This window comes from Osmia bicornis, chromosome 8 (genome assembly GCF_907164935.1).
Source record: "Osmia bicornis bicornis chromosome 8, iOsmBic2.1, whole genome shotgun sequence".
Lineage (NCBI taxonomy): Eukaryota > Metazoa > Arthropoda > Insecta > Hymenoptera > Megachilidae > Osmia > Osmia bicornis.
Window position 1 is genome coordinate 9,314,151 of NC_060223.1, and position 16,532 is coordinate 9,330,682.

General features: G+C 35.7%; 3 protein-coding genes across 4 annotated transcripts; 2 read left to right on the forward strand and 1 right to left on the reverse strand.

Annotated features, from left to right (window-relative positions):
* Positions 1-353: 353 nt before the first annotated feature.
* On the forward strand, positions 354-2,390 carry LOC114875322 (beta-1,4-galactosyltransferase 7). Of its 2 annotated transcripts, XM_029185474.2 has the most exons (6): positions 354-739; positions 934-1,038; positions 1,110-1,324; positions 1,399-1,622; positions 1,706-1,852; positions 1,948-2,390. In XM_029185474.2, the coding sequence occupies exons 2-6, from the start codon at positions 936-938 to the stop codon at positions 2,234-2,236; spliced, it is 978 nt and encodes a 325-aa protein (XP_029041307.1). In that variant the 5' UTR covers positions 354-739; positions 934-935; the 3' UTR covers positions 2,237-2,390. The 2 variants fall into 2 exon arrangements, with proteins under 2 accessions (XP_029041307.1, XP_029041306.1); XM_029185473.2 differs by having other exon boundaries at positions 354-1,038.
* On the reverse strand, positions 2,231-6,276 carry LOC114875320 (putative leucine-rich repeat-containing protein DDB_G0290503). Its single transcript, XM_029185472.2, has 2 exons — positions 5,795-6,276; positions 2,231-5,709 (listed from the first exon to the last, which is right to left on the reverse strand). The coding sequence occupies exon 2, from the start codon at positions 5,678-5,680 to the stop codon at positions 2,897-2,899; it is 2,784 nt and encodes a 927-aa protein (XP_029041305.1). The 5' UTR covers positions 5,681-5,709; positions 5,795-6,276; the 3' UTR covers positions 2,231-2,896.
* Positions 6,277-6,356: 80 nt separating this feature from the next.
* On the forward strand, positions 6,357-16,481 carry LOC114875319 (huntingtin). The gene is made up of 16 exons (XM_046286786.1): positions 6,357-6,447; positions 6,513-6,624; positions 6,729-6,909; positions 6,996-7,274; positions 7,329-7,470; positions 7,541-8,116; positions 8,188-8,780; positions 8,868-9,181; positions 9,258-10,571; positions 10,640-14,681; positions 14,753-14,958; positions 15,031-15,205; positions 15,274-15,687; positions 15,760-15,920; positions 15,997-16,084; positions 16,167-16,481. The coding sequence occupies exons 2-16, from the start codon at positions 6,536-6,538 to the stop codon at positions 16,263-16,265; spliced, it is 8,673 nt and encodes a 2,890-aa protein (XP_046142742.1). The 5' UTR covers positions 6,357-6,447; positions 6,513-6,535; the 3' UTR covers positions 16,266-16,481.
* The last annotated feature ends 51 nt before the right edge of the window (positions 16,482-16,532 follow it).

The following is a 16,532-nucleotide window of genomic DNA, read 5'->3' on the forward strand; positions in this document are numbered from 1 at the left end:
GCCGAAGGTGTTTAAAATAAAAAAAATAAAAAAATCTCGATCGATAACTTGTTGAGTAGTTTGAGCCGTTTGTGTATAGATGGTGCGACGGTCGAATTATAAAAATTTTGGGCGGTCTTTTTATAATACAAGTTCGTCAAACAATTATTTCAATCATTTTTCCGTTTTGTGCAAACCTCGTCTCGGGGTTTTTAGGATTCCCAAAATCATGATCCCTTGAGAACAAAGGCATTTTTAGTCTTTTTGTATCTGTAATTAGTGGTTAGTATTAGAATATGAAACACATTCTTAGTGCAAGAAACCCAACCAGGGATTCTATGAACCCCAAAATCCTTATACCATTAAGTCTTGTAGTATCCGTGACCACTGGTGGTACTGTTCATTCTTTAAACTATTTAATTGTTAGTGCCATATCATAAATGATTGTTGCAAATTTAATTAAGCAACGGTGAATGTCGATGATGCATGAATTAAGTTTCAACGTGTGTCATAATTATGAGTATAAGCGATCAGAAAATATGTGTGTTTGGTATAAGGAACGTATTCTTTTCGGTCCAGTGACCGATGAATATTTGGCAAGCCAAAAAAGGTCTTGTTAAATAAAAATCAATCGAAAAATTTATTCAAATACTTAATTTAAAAAACAGTATCTGAAAATGAAATTGTATATATCACAAGTATCTCATTTTTGTGTATGACTTACACATCGAAGCCGCGGTAATTTTGAGATACGTAAAATGTAATACGATTTGCATTAATTTTATTAATTGATCAATTGTAAATTAAATACAAGCTTAGAAAATATGCAAATGTTTTACTAGTTTTCTTGAAGTAGAACAATGTTATAACATTGTTAAATCTTTGTAAGACTGTTCAATGAAAAGTTTATCTACTTCTGAACTTAACATATTCTACTTACATACTTGTTATTAGGCATGGAAGTTGTTTGGAAGAGTATAAAATTTAAATATATATTTGCTTGCATTCTGATCACATTTATTATTTCATGTTTGATAAGTATTGCACCAATAAGTATTGGTAAGAGCTTATATTCTCTAAATGTGGACTATTAATGATTAAGAAAATATTTTAAGTTTTTATTATTTTAGATGAATGCAAATGTGAAGTAACTACTCAATCAAGTCATTATAACAATTTTAAACAAGAAAATAATGATGATAAAGCTTATAAAAAGTCAGTACATCATTTAGCTGTACTTGTGCCATTTAGAGATCGTTTTGAAGAACTATTAATCTTTGCTCCCCATTTGAAGAAATTCTTAGATAAACAAAATATAGATTATCATATATTTATACTAAATCAGGTATTCTTTTGCTCTGATATAATTATTAATAAAATAGGATTAAGATTGAATAGTAATATTCTTTATGTTCACAGGTGGATAGGTTTAGATTCAATAGAGCCTCTCTTATAAATGTAGGCTTTCTTGAAATTAACAAAGCTTTTGATTACATAGCTATACATGATGTAGATTTACTACCATTAAACAATGAGTTATCATATTCATTTCCTAGCAAGGGCCCTCACCATGTATCTTCTCCAGAATTACATCCTAGATATCATTACCCCACGTTTATTGGGGGAATATTACTGATTAAAAGGTTCTTATTATAATAACTTTTATAATTCAATATATTTAAACTATTATACAAATGATAATAACGAAAAAAAAAAACTCTTACAGAGAACATTTTATACAAGTAAATGGAATGTCTAACAAATATTGGGGATGGGGCCTTGAAGATGATGAATTCTATGTTAGATTGAAAGAAGCTGGATTAATAGTCACAAGGCCACAAAATATATCTACTGGAACACATAATACATTCAAGTATGATATCTATTACATTAGTTTATATATTTTTATGAACAAAAGTTCAATAGTATTTGTAAAGTAAATACCAATTATTAATATATAAATTTCAGGCATATACATGATAGAAATCATAGGAAACGAGATATGATTAAATGTTATAATCAACGCGAAGTTACTAGGAAACGAGATCGCCAAACCGGCTTAAATAACGTTTCTTATAAAATATTAGGTACAATTAAAATGACTATTGGGGACACGTCATTAACCGTCCTTAATATTTCTTTAATGTGTGATAAATCGAGCACACCGTGGTGTGAATGTGATAAAGTGGTTGGATCAAAAGATGGGAAGTCTAAGGAGAAAAAAAAGGTCAATAATAAATCTGCCACTGGATTGTAATTACACAAACGAAAGTGTATTGAAAGGAAAAAATATATGTATATACATACATATATATATATATATGATCTATTATATTTACTTGATAGTTTTCTTTACCTCTTCTGCTTTGCATATATTTAATAAAGTAAATAAAACAATTTTTTATAACTTATACTTTTACTGGATTACTTACATATGAATAATTTTATGCAGTATAGTATAAATGTTTTGAGTAGTAAGTGCATTAAGTAATTAAATGGTACTTAAATTACGTGTATACTCAAAAATATTATTACATTATTAATTTTTTTTTAATTAGTTTCAGCATAATCTAATTATTTCATTTTTTTTCTCTTAAATTTGTAGCGAATTGATTTCCGTATTTCAGTACTAAAATATATGTACATGTTAGGATTGTCGCCCAGTTGGAACTGAGCGACAATCTTTATTTCACTAAAAAGAATTTCATATGGTTATCCTAATCTATTGTAAAAAAATCTGTTTATTAATAATGATTTAATACTGTAACCGACTAATTAATGTAATCGTTTACATTACACATATAATAATGTCTGTACATGTACATATTTACATTCAACCTGAAAGCATGAAATATTATTGTACGTATATACAATATATAATTGTTGCTAGAACAATGGTATGTTTACAAAATTAAGGCTACATAACCGCGTTTAGCTGTAAAATGAAATGTTCTCTCAGTTCATTTGTACTAAAATCATCACCATCATTATTTTCATCGAAAATATCTTGAACAGTTCCTGTTACAGTTTCTGCACCTTCATATTCAGTTGTTTTAATTACTGAATCAGAAAGTTCTATGTTTTTTTCATCAGTTTCAGATTCGTTATTTACATCGTGTGCTTTTTCTATTTTAATGCTTAACTTTGTAGAAGAATTTGGTGTTTCATCCACATCACTTTTATTATGATCTGTAAAATTTTCGTTAAGAACTCCTTTTCGTAAAGCTGGTAATGGCGGTAATGGAAAACCATAAGAAAGTAATTTATCATAACCATTTCTTCCACAAACTTTTCGAATATCTGCTGCCATAGCTAAAGCTTTTCCCGAGAACTCTTGTTTAGAGCTATCAATTAATATTTCATTAAACTTACTCATTTTTTCGTCTAGGAGTTTCCTCCTTCTCATTACAGTTTGCATATTTAACATTTTCCTTCTGTATGTATTTGTGTTTTTCTCTGCTCTTTCAAGATACTTTGAAGCTTTCTCTAGCTTCCAGTTAAGCTCCTTAATCCTATTGTCTTTCTGCTTAAGTTGCCCCTCAAGTTTTCTCTTTTGTTGAGATTCCAATGTTACTGTCTTCATTAATTTCTTATTCATCTCCTCAAAATAGTTTACCCTGTTTGATAAATCTTCTATCAATCTTTGTTTAGATTCTAAATTCTTTTTACTAAGCATCGAAGACTGTATGTTACTCGATCTCGTATTAATTCTAGCAGCTTCTGACTCTCTACTTTGCAGTTCTTGTCCAATACTTTTATTTCGCATACTATTTTCTAATTCTTTATAGATAATCAATTGGTCAGTTAATTTTGAAATCACATTCTCTTGAATTTGTATCCTTTCTAACAGTTCTTCATAATCCGAAGGAACACGCCCAACATTGTTCTCTAAAGTTTGAGCATTGTGCGTACAGTTCTGCAATGGAGAATTAATCTTTATTTGGTTTCCTTCTTCCTCGTCGGAACACGTATGCTTGAAACACGAAGAATGACATATTCTAGAATTAGGAACAGAATTTAAATTTGCAAGCTCTTTTCTTGCACAAGAACAATGATTCATGACTGATCCATTCTTATCCGAGGATACATAATCATCTTTTGTCAATGGACTACTGAGATCGCTATAAACAATTTCTTTGAAGTTTTTAGGTGACAGTACTGTTATAACAGATGTAACTAGTGCATTATTCTCTTCATTCTTGTAAAGAGTACTAAATTTTTGGGCCGCCTGTGTTCCTATCGTATTAGACGATAATTCTTCAATTATTTCAGTTACATCATCAGGATCACCGGTTACTTTGATAACAAACTTAGCTGTTCCAGTTTCTGTGTCATTTTCTTTACTTCCACCATTTATTCTCTCCGGGGACAAGGATAATTTATTTCTAACTTCAGTTTCCTGTTCCATAGTGTCAGATAACTCGCTATTGCTTGAGGAATTAATATCTTGATCAGAGGTACTTCTAATTGATTTTTTTATTGATCTCATTATTTCCTCTCTAGTTTTTCTTTTACGTTTCATTGCTGCTCTTATATTTGGTATTACATGTACTTCATCTTTCGTAAAATTCTCCTCTATGTCAACATTCTTCTCTGTATCTTTCACCAAGTTTTTATCGTTTTTCATAGAGATTACTTCATCAGACCCCAAAGCATTATTATCGATTTTAGCAATTTTCGATGTGACTTGAGATGCTGACAATTTTTCGTCTCCACTTTCTGTACCAAAAATGATTTCAACATTTTCTTCCTTACGAGTAAATACACGTCCATCCTCATTTTTGGTTGGGAAATCATGATTTGTATTAAGAGGTGAAGAAACTTTACGTTCGTCATTATTAAGTTCATGATTTTTATCTATCATTTCTTCATTTTCATTCTCCTTGCAGTCTTTAATCATTGCTTTTTTTCCTTTATTCTTATAGTTTTCATCTTCTGTAGATCCACCATCACAGATCTGTTTTAATTTTTCTTCTATTTCATCATAACTATCCTCAAATTCAACATGATCCATAACTTCTAATTTAACTTCTTCTTTCACAATAACAGTTGGTATTTGAAAAGTTTCAGCCTTATTAACCATCAAAGACAATTCAACTTCTTTCTTATCATCATTTAAATGTACTTCAGGATTATCTTGCTTTGCTAGATCGCTAGCATCAGCAAGATTATCTTCTGAAATCATTTTGATATTTTCTTGCTGAAGAACAATTTTAGTACTTTTTTCTCCCTCTTGCTTTTCTACTCTTTCTGTGCATCTATTCATGGATTCAAAGTTGCTTTTAACAGATTCCACAGATGGTTCCTCAATATTTTGAAAATTTAAATTCTTTTCTTCTAAATGTTCTATAGTTGAATCCTCAATATCATTTTCCATATATTTTGTATTATATTCACTTTGCTTTTCCTCTGTATTATTAAATATTTTAATTCTTTTCTTAGGAGATTTTCTGGTAGATGTTACAGTAAATATAGAAGGAACTGCATTTTTTTTCAATCTGATTCTTCCACTTTGTGTTATAGACCACTCCTGAGGTTGAAAGTGTACATGACAAAGGAATGAATTATTTGATGGTTCCCAATCAGCTCTAGCAACGCGTTCTTGCCAAATTTTTCTAAGGTTTGGATTACGGGGAAAACATTTCATAATATAACCCTTTTCACTACGATTGTTGCAGCCAACTGCTGCACAACCTGGCATATTTAAACATCCAGAAATTGTTAAGGATTCTGCAACAATAAATTGATAGTACAGAAACATTAAAAAATAATTAATCCAATTTCTCTAACATATACTATCTAGTTAATAAAATACCTTTCTTTTGGTGTGGATATCACTGTTCTTAAGTTAACTAATTCAGTCATTGTAAAAATCATACTATCTAAGTAATAGGTTACGTTACGTTTTATTAACGAATAAAATATGAAACTATTCCGATATATTTTTAATATGTTGACATTTTAATGCAAAATACTTCTTGCACGCTATCCATATATATTTCTTCTATCGGCAGCGTATGTTATGAAAGAAGTCGAAACTCGCTCACTTCATCCATAAACTTTATTCAAAGCTCATTTAAGAAAATGTATAGCTCTATATGTACAAATATTTTTCATGGCTTATACTTGATCAGTATTCACATACATTTATGGGATTTAATAAGAAAAATTAAGAATTAAGACTCACAAATTACGTATCTTTTGTTACAATGTCATTATCAAATCTCTAAACGAATTTCAACCTCTCTATTCAATCAGAATATCTTAATTTTTCATTACAAAACGATAAGGATGACATCTAGGTAGCGACCGTTTCTTTTGAAGATAATGGCGAATACATATTAAGCGTTTGATTTGCTCTTTATGCTCCGTTCTCTTGTAAAACTGAATCCCTGTTACTAATAAGCTTCCAACCTGACGTTTGAATCACAAAATAAATATGGTACTGAGCGGCATGTAGTTTAATAGGTATATTGTGTCTGTCATAAATTTGGCCTACGTTATCAAAATGTAATAATTTAATTTATGAACAGCGAGGAACAAATATTTTAACAAAATGGCAACTTTAAATAACGTGTTAAAAGCTATAGAAGCTTTAAAGTCAACTCAGGAATCAAATAATGTTTTGTCAGATTTGAATACAAGGTATACCAATAAATGGTTCTTTTTATTTAATAACAATTAAACAGTTTACAAGTTGTACATTCAGTATATCCAACAATTTAATCTGTTTTCTTTTTCAATCTCAGGAAAGATAAATTAGCATGTTGCATGACAATAGCAGAAGGAATGTGTTCTCCAAGTGTCAAACTAGCATCCAAATTTCCTCAAGTTCTTAGTCTTTCAATTGAAACGTTATTAAAATTGTGTAATGATGACGAATCTGATGTCAGGATGGTAGCAGATGAAACCTTGAATAAGATTATAAGGGTATAGATTTTATATTTTATCATTTTTGATAGCAGTTATAATGATGTTACTAATGTTTTGCCTAATAGTTTTTTTTTGTTCATTAGGCAATGGCTGACAGTAATGTTGTTAAGGTACAAATAGAACTTTATAATGAAATAAAAAGGAATGGACCAGCTAGAACCCTAAGAGCTGCTCTCTGGAGGTTTGGACTTCTTAGCCACATGATTCGCCCTACAAGAGGAAAAGCATATGTTTCTAACTTAATACCATGCATAATCTGTATTGCTCGTCGTTCTGAAGAATCTGTAATTGAAACATTATCACAATCATTGCCATTGATTATGAAAGCATTAGGGCCATTTATGACAGATAATGATGTGAAGGTAATGAATAATACTTAATAATATATCTATAAGCTGATATTTATATTCTTGTAGACATTGTTGAAAGCATTTTTTGGAAATGTATCTTCAGTACAAGCAGCTTTCCGTAGAGCTGCTGCAAACATGATTCTTGCAACATGTCTGAATTGTCGTAAGCCACAATTCTTTTTAAATTATGTACTGAAACATCTTTTAGGTATATATTTCTTAAATGTTGTGCATATACAATCAAAGTACTTTTTTAATTAAATATTATCTAATCATAGGTGTTATAGTCCCTATATGCGAAGAGGAGGGTCGTGTAGCGGCTATTATTGGTACATTTGGATGCATAAGAATAATTTTACCACACCTATGTAAACCCTCAGAACTTGAAGATGATGATTCAGTACAAACAGATAGCTTGTTACAAGTTTATGAACTATGTTTACATTACACAAAATGGCACTTTGATCATAATGTTATAAATGCTGTTTTAGAAACTTTAACTCAGCTTTTAAAATCACCTCCAAAAGCTTTGGTATCCGTATTGTTATCCAAACAAGGTATATCGCATAGCAGAATAGCGTTAAATCAAGATGAAACTGTATTATCATTAAGCCAAATGAGTACTTCTAGTACTACTATAGCTTGCGGAGAAAATCCCGAATTTAATTTACATTTACTTGATTCTGATATTCCCGAGATAAATCCAAAGATAGAAAAATGGATATTAGATTCTGAAACTGTACCTCCATTGGCACAAAATTCACAAACCCAAAAGGAATGTTCAAATAATATTATAGAAATGAAAGGAAAAATTTTGGAAAATTACAGTGGCTTGAAGATTGGAGTTATCGATAGTAAGATAAAAATATAAAACGTACGGAATATCTTGATGAAAGTCATTTATTTATAATCATTTCTATTTTAGACGAAGCCATCGAAGAAGGCAGTGACGTAGGAAGTGAAATAGGGAAATCAGAGAAAATTTATTCAAGTTTACAAAACGAAGCGAAGGAAGTAGATTGTTCAGAAGAAATTGCTTCGTCCATTGCGTCTCCTAAAAAACTTTCTTTGGATTTCTCGCAACGAGAAATTGACGTCGGAAGTTTTACAGATTCCGACATACCTCTAAAATTTTGTTGTCGTTATTTGGTATCATCTTTTCTCTTAACCGGCTATGCTGGTCGTGTAATGCCAGATAAATATTTTCGTGTTAGTGTAAAATCTCTTGCTTTAAATTGCGTCGCTTATATCTTAAAACTTTGCCCAAATTTGTTTTTAATTCCTGTTGCTAAAGAATCAAAATCCATCGAAAATGAACAAATGATAACAGATATCTTATTGTTTGCAAATCATTCAGATCCTCAAATTAGGGGTAATATATCAATTATTATTGGTACATTTTTAAAATCCGTGTATACTCAGTATGGTGGATCTTTTAACAGTTTTGAAAAAGATATTTCGAATAAGAAAGTACATGAAGTCATCTCATTAGATAATTTAATTAAACTACTTTTAAAGGTAAATTTTTTATATCGTTACATACAAGTATTTATAATATATATTATCATAAAGAAGTTTTTATTCATATATTGTTTTACAAAACAGGGATTAGAAGATGATTCTGCTACTACCTGTCGACAAACGCTAACAGCATTTAGTTTGTGTCTGCCAGAGTTGCTTGAATCTGTTGACAATAAACACGGAATTACCGTGTTAACTGCATTACCTCAACTAGTAAAAAATCCATATTTTCTCGTAAAAATTAAATTAGTAGAACTACTGAGTGAGATATCGTACGTTACTATAGAACATATAACTGGTGGATCAATGTTCCAAGAACATTTTATCGATGTTATTATGACGCTATTAGGTGATCAAGATCAGAGAATTAGACACGCAGCATCAGATGCTATTGTCAAGTAAGATTCATTAAAATTTGCATAATTTAAACGTTAAGTCTTACTTCTTTTAAATAACATTTGCCTTATTTTTTAGGAGTGTTCCTTTGTTATATTTTCAACAGCCTCAGGAAGATGTTGTCACAAGAAAAGCTGTGCAATACACCGAACAATTTTTAAGTGCTGTGAGCAAAAGCTCTGTAGAATTATCTTCTTGTCAGGAAAAACAAAAGTTGTTTCTAAATACTTCTATGCAACCATTTGCATCTTTAAATTCTAGTAATGCAGCGAATTATCGTCCGAACGTAGAATACTCTTTATCCGTTATAGTGAACATGTTGGCTGAGATTCTGGGAGTACAGTCATCAAAGTATTTAGTGTACGGTTGTTGCGAAGCTCTGTACCATTTGAGCGATGTGTACACTACTACAGTGTACATTAGGGGATGGGATTGTATTTCACCAAAGACATTGTTAAAAAGGTCCCACAAAAAGAGTGGTAGTCGACTAGATATTAGCGAATCAACATTCGCAAGTGACGCGATACCATCGACCGTTAGCAATAGTCTTTTATCTTTAGCTTTACCCTTGCTGTTGTCGTCTCCTATAAGTTTGGATTTGTCGACGCATAAACATTTGATTCTTCTAGCTGGGAATCTCGCATCAGGTCTAGCTTTTTGCAATTTCAAACCTAACGATCCAACTAAAACATGGGGTACATTCAAGGATAAACAAATAGAATTGTTACTAGTGCACGTTACAAGAGTATTAAACATATTTGTTCATATAATCGAGGATGTACAATTGACGCAAAGCAGTACAAAAACAATATTACCATCTTCGTCAACCACGCAAACGTTATCCCCGAAGAAGAAGATAACGATTATTGAATCGAAATCGAAAGAAAAGGGAGAGAAGATTGGAAGTTTGAAATTTGGAAAAGAGCAAATGGGAACGTTTACATTGATACCTCATTACATGAGAATGTACGAAATCCTTAAAGCAGCGCACTTAAATTACTTAGCCACTCTCGAGCCGCATGCAAGTGAAATGTATTTGTCTTTGTTGAATGCAATCTTAGACGTGCTCTCGCAAATTCTCGAAATCATATCTCTAAACGAAGTGGCCCAAATCGCAGAAGAGATTTTGTATTATCTACAGAGTACCGTGGTACTCTCACCAACTGCGACAGTTCAGTGCGTTCAGCAATTGTTGAAATGTTTATTCAGTACGAACGTATGTGCGCAATGGAACGAGTTAGATGTGCAGAAAAACACGGATAAAATGATTCTGTTTCGAGATGATCTTAGAGGATTTTACAATCATTGCTTTCAAAATCCTGCGAGACAGATGGCAGATACAATCAAGTCTATGGGTAACAATTGCAGAGGTGAAAATGAACCGGAAACTGGGTGAGTTTGTGTTCCCTAACATCGATGTAAACTATTACAGTTTATTCAGTAGAGTTCTTTTATTTCAGGTGGGTGGGACTGCTTCGTAGGAAAGGTGATAGAAAATTTTCTTCGGTCTTCAAAAATTTAGCCCATTCATCCGACCAGAAAACTTCAGTAGCCTCGTTCATTCGTCTTTTTGAACCGATGGTCATCAAATCTTTGAAACAGTACACCGTAACGAGTAGCGTGTCGTTACAGTGTCAAGTACTGATGCTGCTTAGTCAACTAGTCCAATTGAGAGTTAATTACTGCTTGTTGGACTCTGACAGAATATTCATTGGATTTGTACTGAAGCAATTCGAGTTTATCGAAGAAGGTCACGTACAACAGACGGAGGATCTTTTACCAAAGATCTTCAATTTCTTGGTGCACCTGTCGTACGAAAAGAATCATTCAAAAACCATAATAGGAGTTCCAAAAATAATTCAACTCTGCGACGGTCTGATGGCGAGTGGTCAAGCAGCGCTTACCCATTGTATTCCAGCTTTAGCTCCGGTGGTCGAGGATGTGTTTCTGATACGAAACGCAAGTTCGAGCCCGATAGAACAGAGAGAGTTGGAGACAACGAGAGAAGTTTTAATCTCGATGCTTTTACGACTGGTGGAGTATTATCAAATCATCGAACTGCTCGCACTGTGTTTGACGGAGTCTAGATTTAGCGGTGACGGTAACGGCGAAGAAAAGTGGAGAAGATGGTCCAGATCGACAATGGATTCCGTCCTGCCCATGTTAGCGTCTGGAAAAATTCGAATAGAGTCGGAGAAAGCTCACGTAGCTTTGGTTAAACTATTCGCAGCTATTTCCCCTACAGTCTTCAGACCAGTTGATCCTCTTCTAAAGGTACTTTTAGTTACACCCGATTCATTGGAAGCTTCCACCTTGAAGTTGAAACGATGGCTAGGAATGGTTAACGTGGTCTTACTATCTTTGATTGCCTGCGCTAAAGAGGAGGCAATGCTAGCACGACTCTCCGACCTGAGCGCAAATATGGCCGAGTTATCACAGTCGTTTCTTCTTGCAGAATCCTCTTCACGGACTATGGATCCTCTTCACGTTTTAGGCTTCCAATCTGACCAGGTTCCGCCCGAAAAGATACTAGCTAGATTCATATTCAAAGTGATCAGCTTGACAGGTTCGAAGGTTTACGATCTCCTTGGGTTGGTTGATCATAAACGTAAAGATCCATACGTCGGTTTCTCCGAGTCTATAGAGAACGACTACTATTTGGTCCATCAATTGGCGTTCTTTCTTCAATTGTGCATTCACATGTTCGAATCTGGAAGTCACTGCAAAGTTGCAAACGCGGCTATACAAATGATTCAAGGCCGAAATGTCCCTGAAGAAGAGAAGCTACCAATCGGTGATTTAAATTATTTGATGCTCAACATTGGACACAGGTGCCCGACGTTGACTTGTCAGTGGGCTTATCTAATGATTCTGTTGGGATACAACGAGATGACTTTTTGGTCAAAGATATTGGGCACTCGTCGTTCGGAGTATGCGGTCCACTGTTCCTCTACCGACCAGAAGAACTGTTCTAGCGACCATGCCACTAGTATTAACATTCAGATCATCAGAAAAGGTGGCATTATATTATTCTGCGATTACGTTTGCGAGAACTTGAGCGACGCCGAGCCACTGACGTGGCTGTTGGTGAACCACACCGTGGAAACGGTGAACAATGCCATCGAATCTCCCGTCAGAGATCTGCTGACAGCGGCCATCCACAGAAATCCAGCAGCCAGTGGATTGTTGGTGCAAGCGATCGCTACAAAGTGTACAGATCTATCTCAACCTAGTTTCGTCAAGCGATTGTTGCAGTGCATCGAAGGTGCCCATCATTCCCAAAGCGGAGCGGTTCTATTTACGTTGATACCAAGATTACTGTCCACGAGATATCTAGCTCTGTCCAGAATGGCAGCAAAAATAGCCAGTCGAAGGGTAGAAATTCTGCTGACCACTTCTGCCGAGGACGTGACGAAGCAGCTTTCGAAAGACGATTTTGCGAAGATCATGGAGATCTTACAGTCGACTAGGCTCGCTAAGAAACACGGAGGATTGGTCAGTTTACTGAACAAATTAGGCGTACAATATTACGATCTCTCTCCTCTGGAACTCGATCAGTGTAGACCATTTAATCCATCCACAGTGAAGAGTATTCAACTGGATCGAAATTGGTTCTTGTCCCAGGTGAAATTGCGATGTTGCAATCCGATTTCCAGTTACAATCCATCGGAGACGGCGCAGTTGTTGAAGGACTTGGATTTCGAAGATTCTCTCAGTATTCTCTCTTCGAAGGAATTCAATATCACGATCTTGAAAGCGTGTATAATATTAGGCGTACGGACGAGCGTTGAAAAGTGCCAAAAATTAGAGTTCGGATTAAAACAGAACGAGAAGGACTTTAATTTCGAGACCAGCCCCCTGTACGGTGCTGCGAAGCAGCGTTTATTGGAACACGTTCGCTACGTCACCGAATTAATGCCGAAACCTCATCAAGTTTACGATCCTGGCCAGCCAAATGCCAATTCGAAGGGGTTGAAGTACTCGATTCGACTCGACGAGCTTCTAAACGAGCCCATTTACTGGGATATACTTTTCATGTTGATACCAGCCGTACGAGTGTACGTGAAAACACTGGCAAAACTGGTGAAATACAATTTGGCGAAGATAGACAGGAAGTCTGAAGAGGATCTCGCGAAATTCGCGATTTTGTGTTTGGAATTGACCCACTGGATGTTGCATTGCGACGAGATAAACGCGAGAAAGCTTAGACCTAAGGACATGGAGGTGGCGTTAAGCTGCGCCTCGGAGATCATGAAGCATCCCGGCCCGGATAAAATCTTCTGGGACAACAGCAAGTATTCGTGGGTTTGTAGCGCTACTGCTTCGTTAACCAGGACGGTGAAACATCTGCTAACGATGATAGACGGTTTGCCGATCATAGACTCGCGTGCTTTAGAGCCAGCATTCGAGGACGAAAGCAGCAAAGATTTTGCTCGCGCTTGCTTTAGAATGGCAGCGCTGGTTGCCTGGTTAGAGCAGTGTCAAAGCGAGGGATCGTCGAAGAATATTCCTCGTTATTTGTTCAACACGATACAAGATTTAATTGTAAGCGTAAGTCGGCAACCGCTGGTCAATTCTTACGTTTTAACACCACCGTTGGTTTGGAAGCATAATTGGAACGTGGTGGGTTCTGGTCCAACCAAGTGTTTCTTCCCGTTATTGCCGTCCGAGTCGAATTTCTTACAGGAGGTAGAGATCCTCGAGCAGTTCATTTACCGAATAAATCTGCTGGGCTGGATATCTCGGTTGCAATTTGAGGAGATATGGATGGCGTTGTTGGGAGTGCTGAATCTTTTGCAGAACGAAAGTCTCCAGTCCGAGGAGATCCCAGCGTTGATTCAGGCGAGTAGTCTGGCTGTGCAAGCCATCACGAGATTACTGTTGCAGACTTTGCTTCTTCCCTACCCTGGTAATCCAAGGGCCAGCACATTGATCCATCATCCCAGGGATCCTCAGCTTTCTGTTCATAAAATAAGCTCGCAAAAGTTGTACGCGATTCAGGACCTGCTCGCGTGGAAATACGAATGTATGAACGACTCGGAGACGATCGGTGCTCTCAGCATGGATCACATCTTTTGTCGAGGAAACGTGGAACGAGTTGCAAGCTCGAACAAATACGCTTACAGTCAGCTTTCAGTTCCTTATCTATGGTCCTCGTGTAACCTGTACGAAGACAAGCTGAACGCCTCTGTCCTCGACTTGAAGAACAGACGAAACGACGCGTTGATGTCCGCCTCGCTCGATCTAGATTCCTGTCTTCGTTTCTTGGTAGAGCTTTACACATCCTGGATGTCCCCACAAGCAAATACACCTATACAATTGCTCACGGAAGTCGTCAAGTCTATTCTAGCGATTTCAGAACTGTTCGTGGAGAGAGGTCAGTATCAATGGATGCTGGACACCTGCTTGGAGATGTCCAGGATTCATCCTACTGAAAATGTGATTCTACATCAGTACTTGGTGGTATCTGTGTGCAAGGCTGCTGCTGTGCTAACACCATTAGTACGTAATTTGTCTTTAATTAAGTAAATTGATGTTTAAGAATCAATTATAACTCTTCTTCTATTTTTAAGGACTTTGAAACATTGGACAAAGTGAAACGTTTGGTAGATCTAAATCTTAAGTCAGGTTTCTTGCCAGCAAGAGTGTCCGCTCTTCATGGGTCATTATATTTGTTGCAAAGCGCTGTGCTTGCTAATTGCGAGGAAACGATGAACATCATACACCCTTTGGCAATTGAATACATACAGAAGCATCTGGATGCTCAAGATTCGAATGGGTGTGCTATTCAAACTTCCATCACAAATTTCTTTTTTTCTTTCTTTTATTAACAACCGTTTCTTGAATCAAGGGTGTTGAATCAAAGCGAAGAGCATCAAGGAGTGATGTGGGCCTTGGTGTTCTTCCTGCTGGAACACGCAGAGGACACTCCACCGGACACTGAGGCTCCAGCCGTTCTTGAACTGGTTCTCACTTTACTCTCCTCCCAAAATATCTCCTCCAGCTTGCATCAAACGCTTTTACAGGTATCCTATTTATTTATCGAGAGTCTATTCATTTATATTTAGTTACGTAATTATGATACGTTCGACAGGGCCTCGAACGACTCGTGGCGACGAAAAGCGTGGTCGGAAAAGTCGCCGAGCAAATAGTTAAGGTTGCGATAGATCGTTTGAAACAACCAAGTCCTGTGTTGTCGATACCCGCGTTACAATTGTTGCTGACTTGCATGTACACGGAAGCAGCCGACAGATTGAATCAACCAGAAGTAGAGGAACCATTACCAGACGCAGAACCAGAAGCATTGGTTCGATCGATAGAACGAACTTCCGCGATTTTTGACAAGATCAGGCGGGGACACTCGATGGAGGTGGAACTTTTGTGCACGGTTCTGTCCGGTGTGCTTGGAGATTTCTTCCCGCCGTCTGAAATTTTAACCAAAGTCATAGGAGAATTTCTATCTCCTCAACAGCCTCATCCACGGCTACTTTCTGCTGTGGTTTTTAAAGTTCGTACATTCCATATGGAAATGGAAAGATCGTTGAATCGTTAAATATTCGTATATAATTGCTTTTTGTAGGTTTGCGAAAGAGCGTGTACTTGCGCTCAAATGGAATTGCTTCAAGACTGGGTCGTGTTCAGTCTGCCAAATTTTATTCAAAGTTTACCAGTGACGATGTCAACCTGGTGTTTGTCTTGTTTCTTTATCAGCTCCTCCACGAATCATTGGCTGAGAGCCTTGTATCCTTTCTCGTTATAAATCATTTTCAATTATTTCATTTGTTTGCCGAAAATTTCCTTAACGCGTTCTAATCAGATTTCCGTATGTTCAATCAAGAATCGGTAAATACGAATACGAGGATAAAAAAATACTCTGCATCGCTGCTTCTGATTTTTATCACAAGGTATAAGTGTGTTTCTAGAATAAGGTTGATAATTGTTAAACAAACTTCACGATATTAATAGGATATTTTTATTTTTTATCAGTTAGCTAAGGAAACTCAAAGGAAAGCTTTCGTGGAAACATTCGAAGCAGCAGCAAAGGAACCTGGAACTCCGTTTGGTGACATTTTAGCGTCCTTTTAGCTAGTCTTACGATTGATCGTCTCGATCCAAGAAAGTTGAATCAAAACTAGAGGTATTCGTTGAAACGATACATCTAATTCCCCTTGTAAAATCGATGTACAATCATAACACGGTCGTGACGTGTCGCGTGTACAGTGTATGTATGTGATGATATTTATTTTACCTCCTGTCCCGTCGAGAAGAACTTGTTTTGCAATAAACAATATTTTTTAAATACTCCTTTTATCATGTATTTCGAACATTTCTGTCTTGTACATTTTTCAGATT

Coding starts and splice junctions, on each gene's coding strand:
- LOC114875322 (XM_029185473.2), top strand. CDS start 936: ATGGAAGTTGTTTGGAAGAGTATAAAATTTAAATATATATTTGCTTGC. Junction 1,325..1,398: donor ATATATTTATACTAAATCAG/GTATTCTTTTGC, acceptor TTATGTTCACAG/GTGGATAGGTTTAGATTCAA. Junction 1,853..1,947: donor GGAACACATAATACATTCAA/GTATGATATCTA, acceptor TATAAATTTCAG/GCATATACATGATAGAAATC.
- LOC114875320 (XM_029185472.2), bottom strand. CDS start 5,680: ATGCCAGGTTGTGCAGCAGTTGGCTGCAACAATCGTAGTGAAAAGGGT.
- LOC114875319 (XM_046286786.1), top strand. CDS start 6,536: ATGGCAACTTTAAATAACGTGTTAAAAGCTATAGAAGCTTTAAAGTCA. Junction 6,625..6,728: donor TTGTCAGATTTGAATACAAG/GTATACCAATAA, acceptor TTTCAATCTCAG/GAAAGATAAATTAGCATGTT. Junction 10,572..10,639: donor GAAAATGAACCGGAAACTGG/GTGAGTTTGTGT, acceptor CTTTTATTTCAG/GTGGGTGGGACTGCTTCGTA.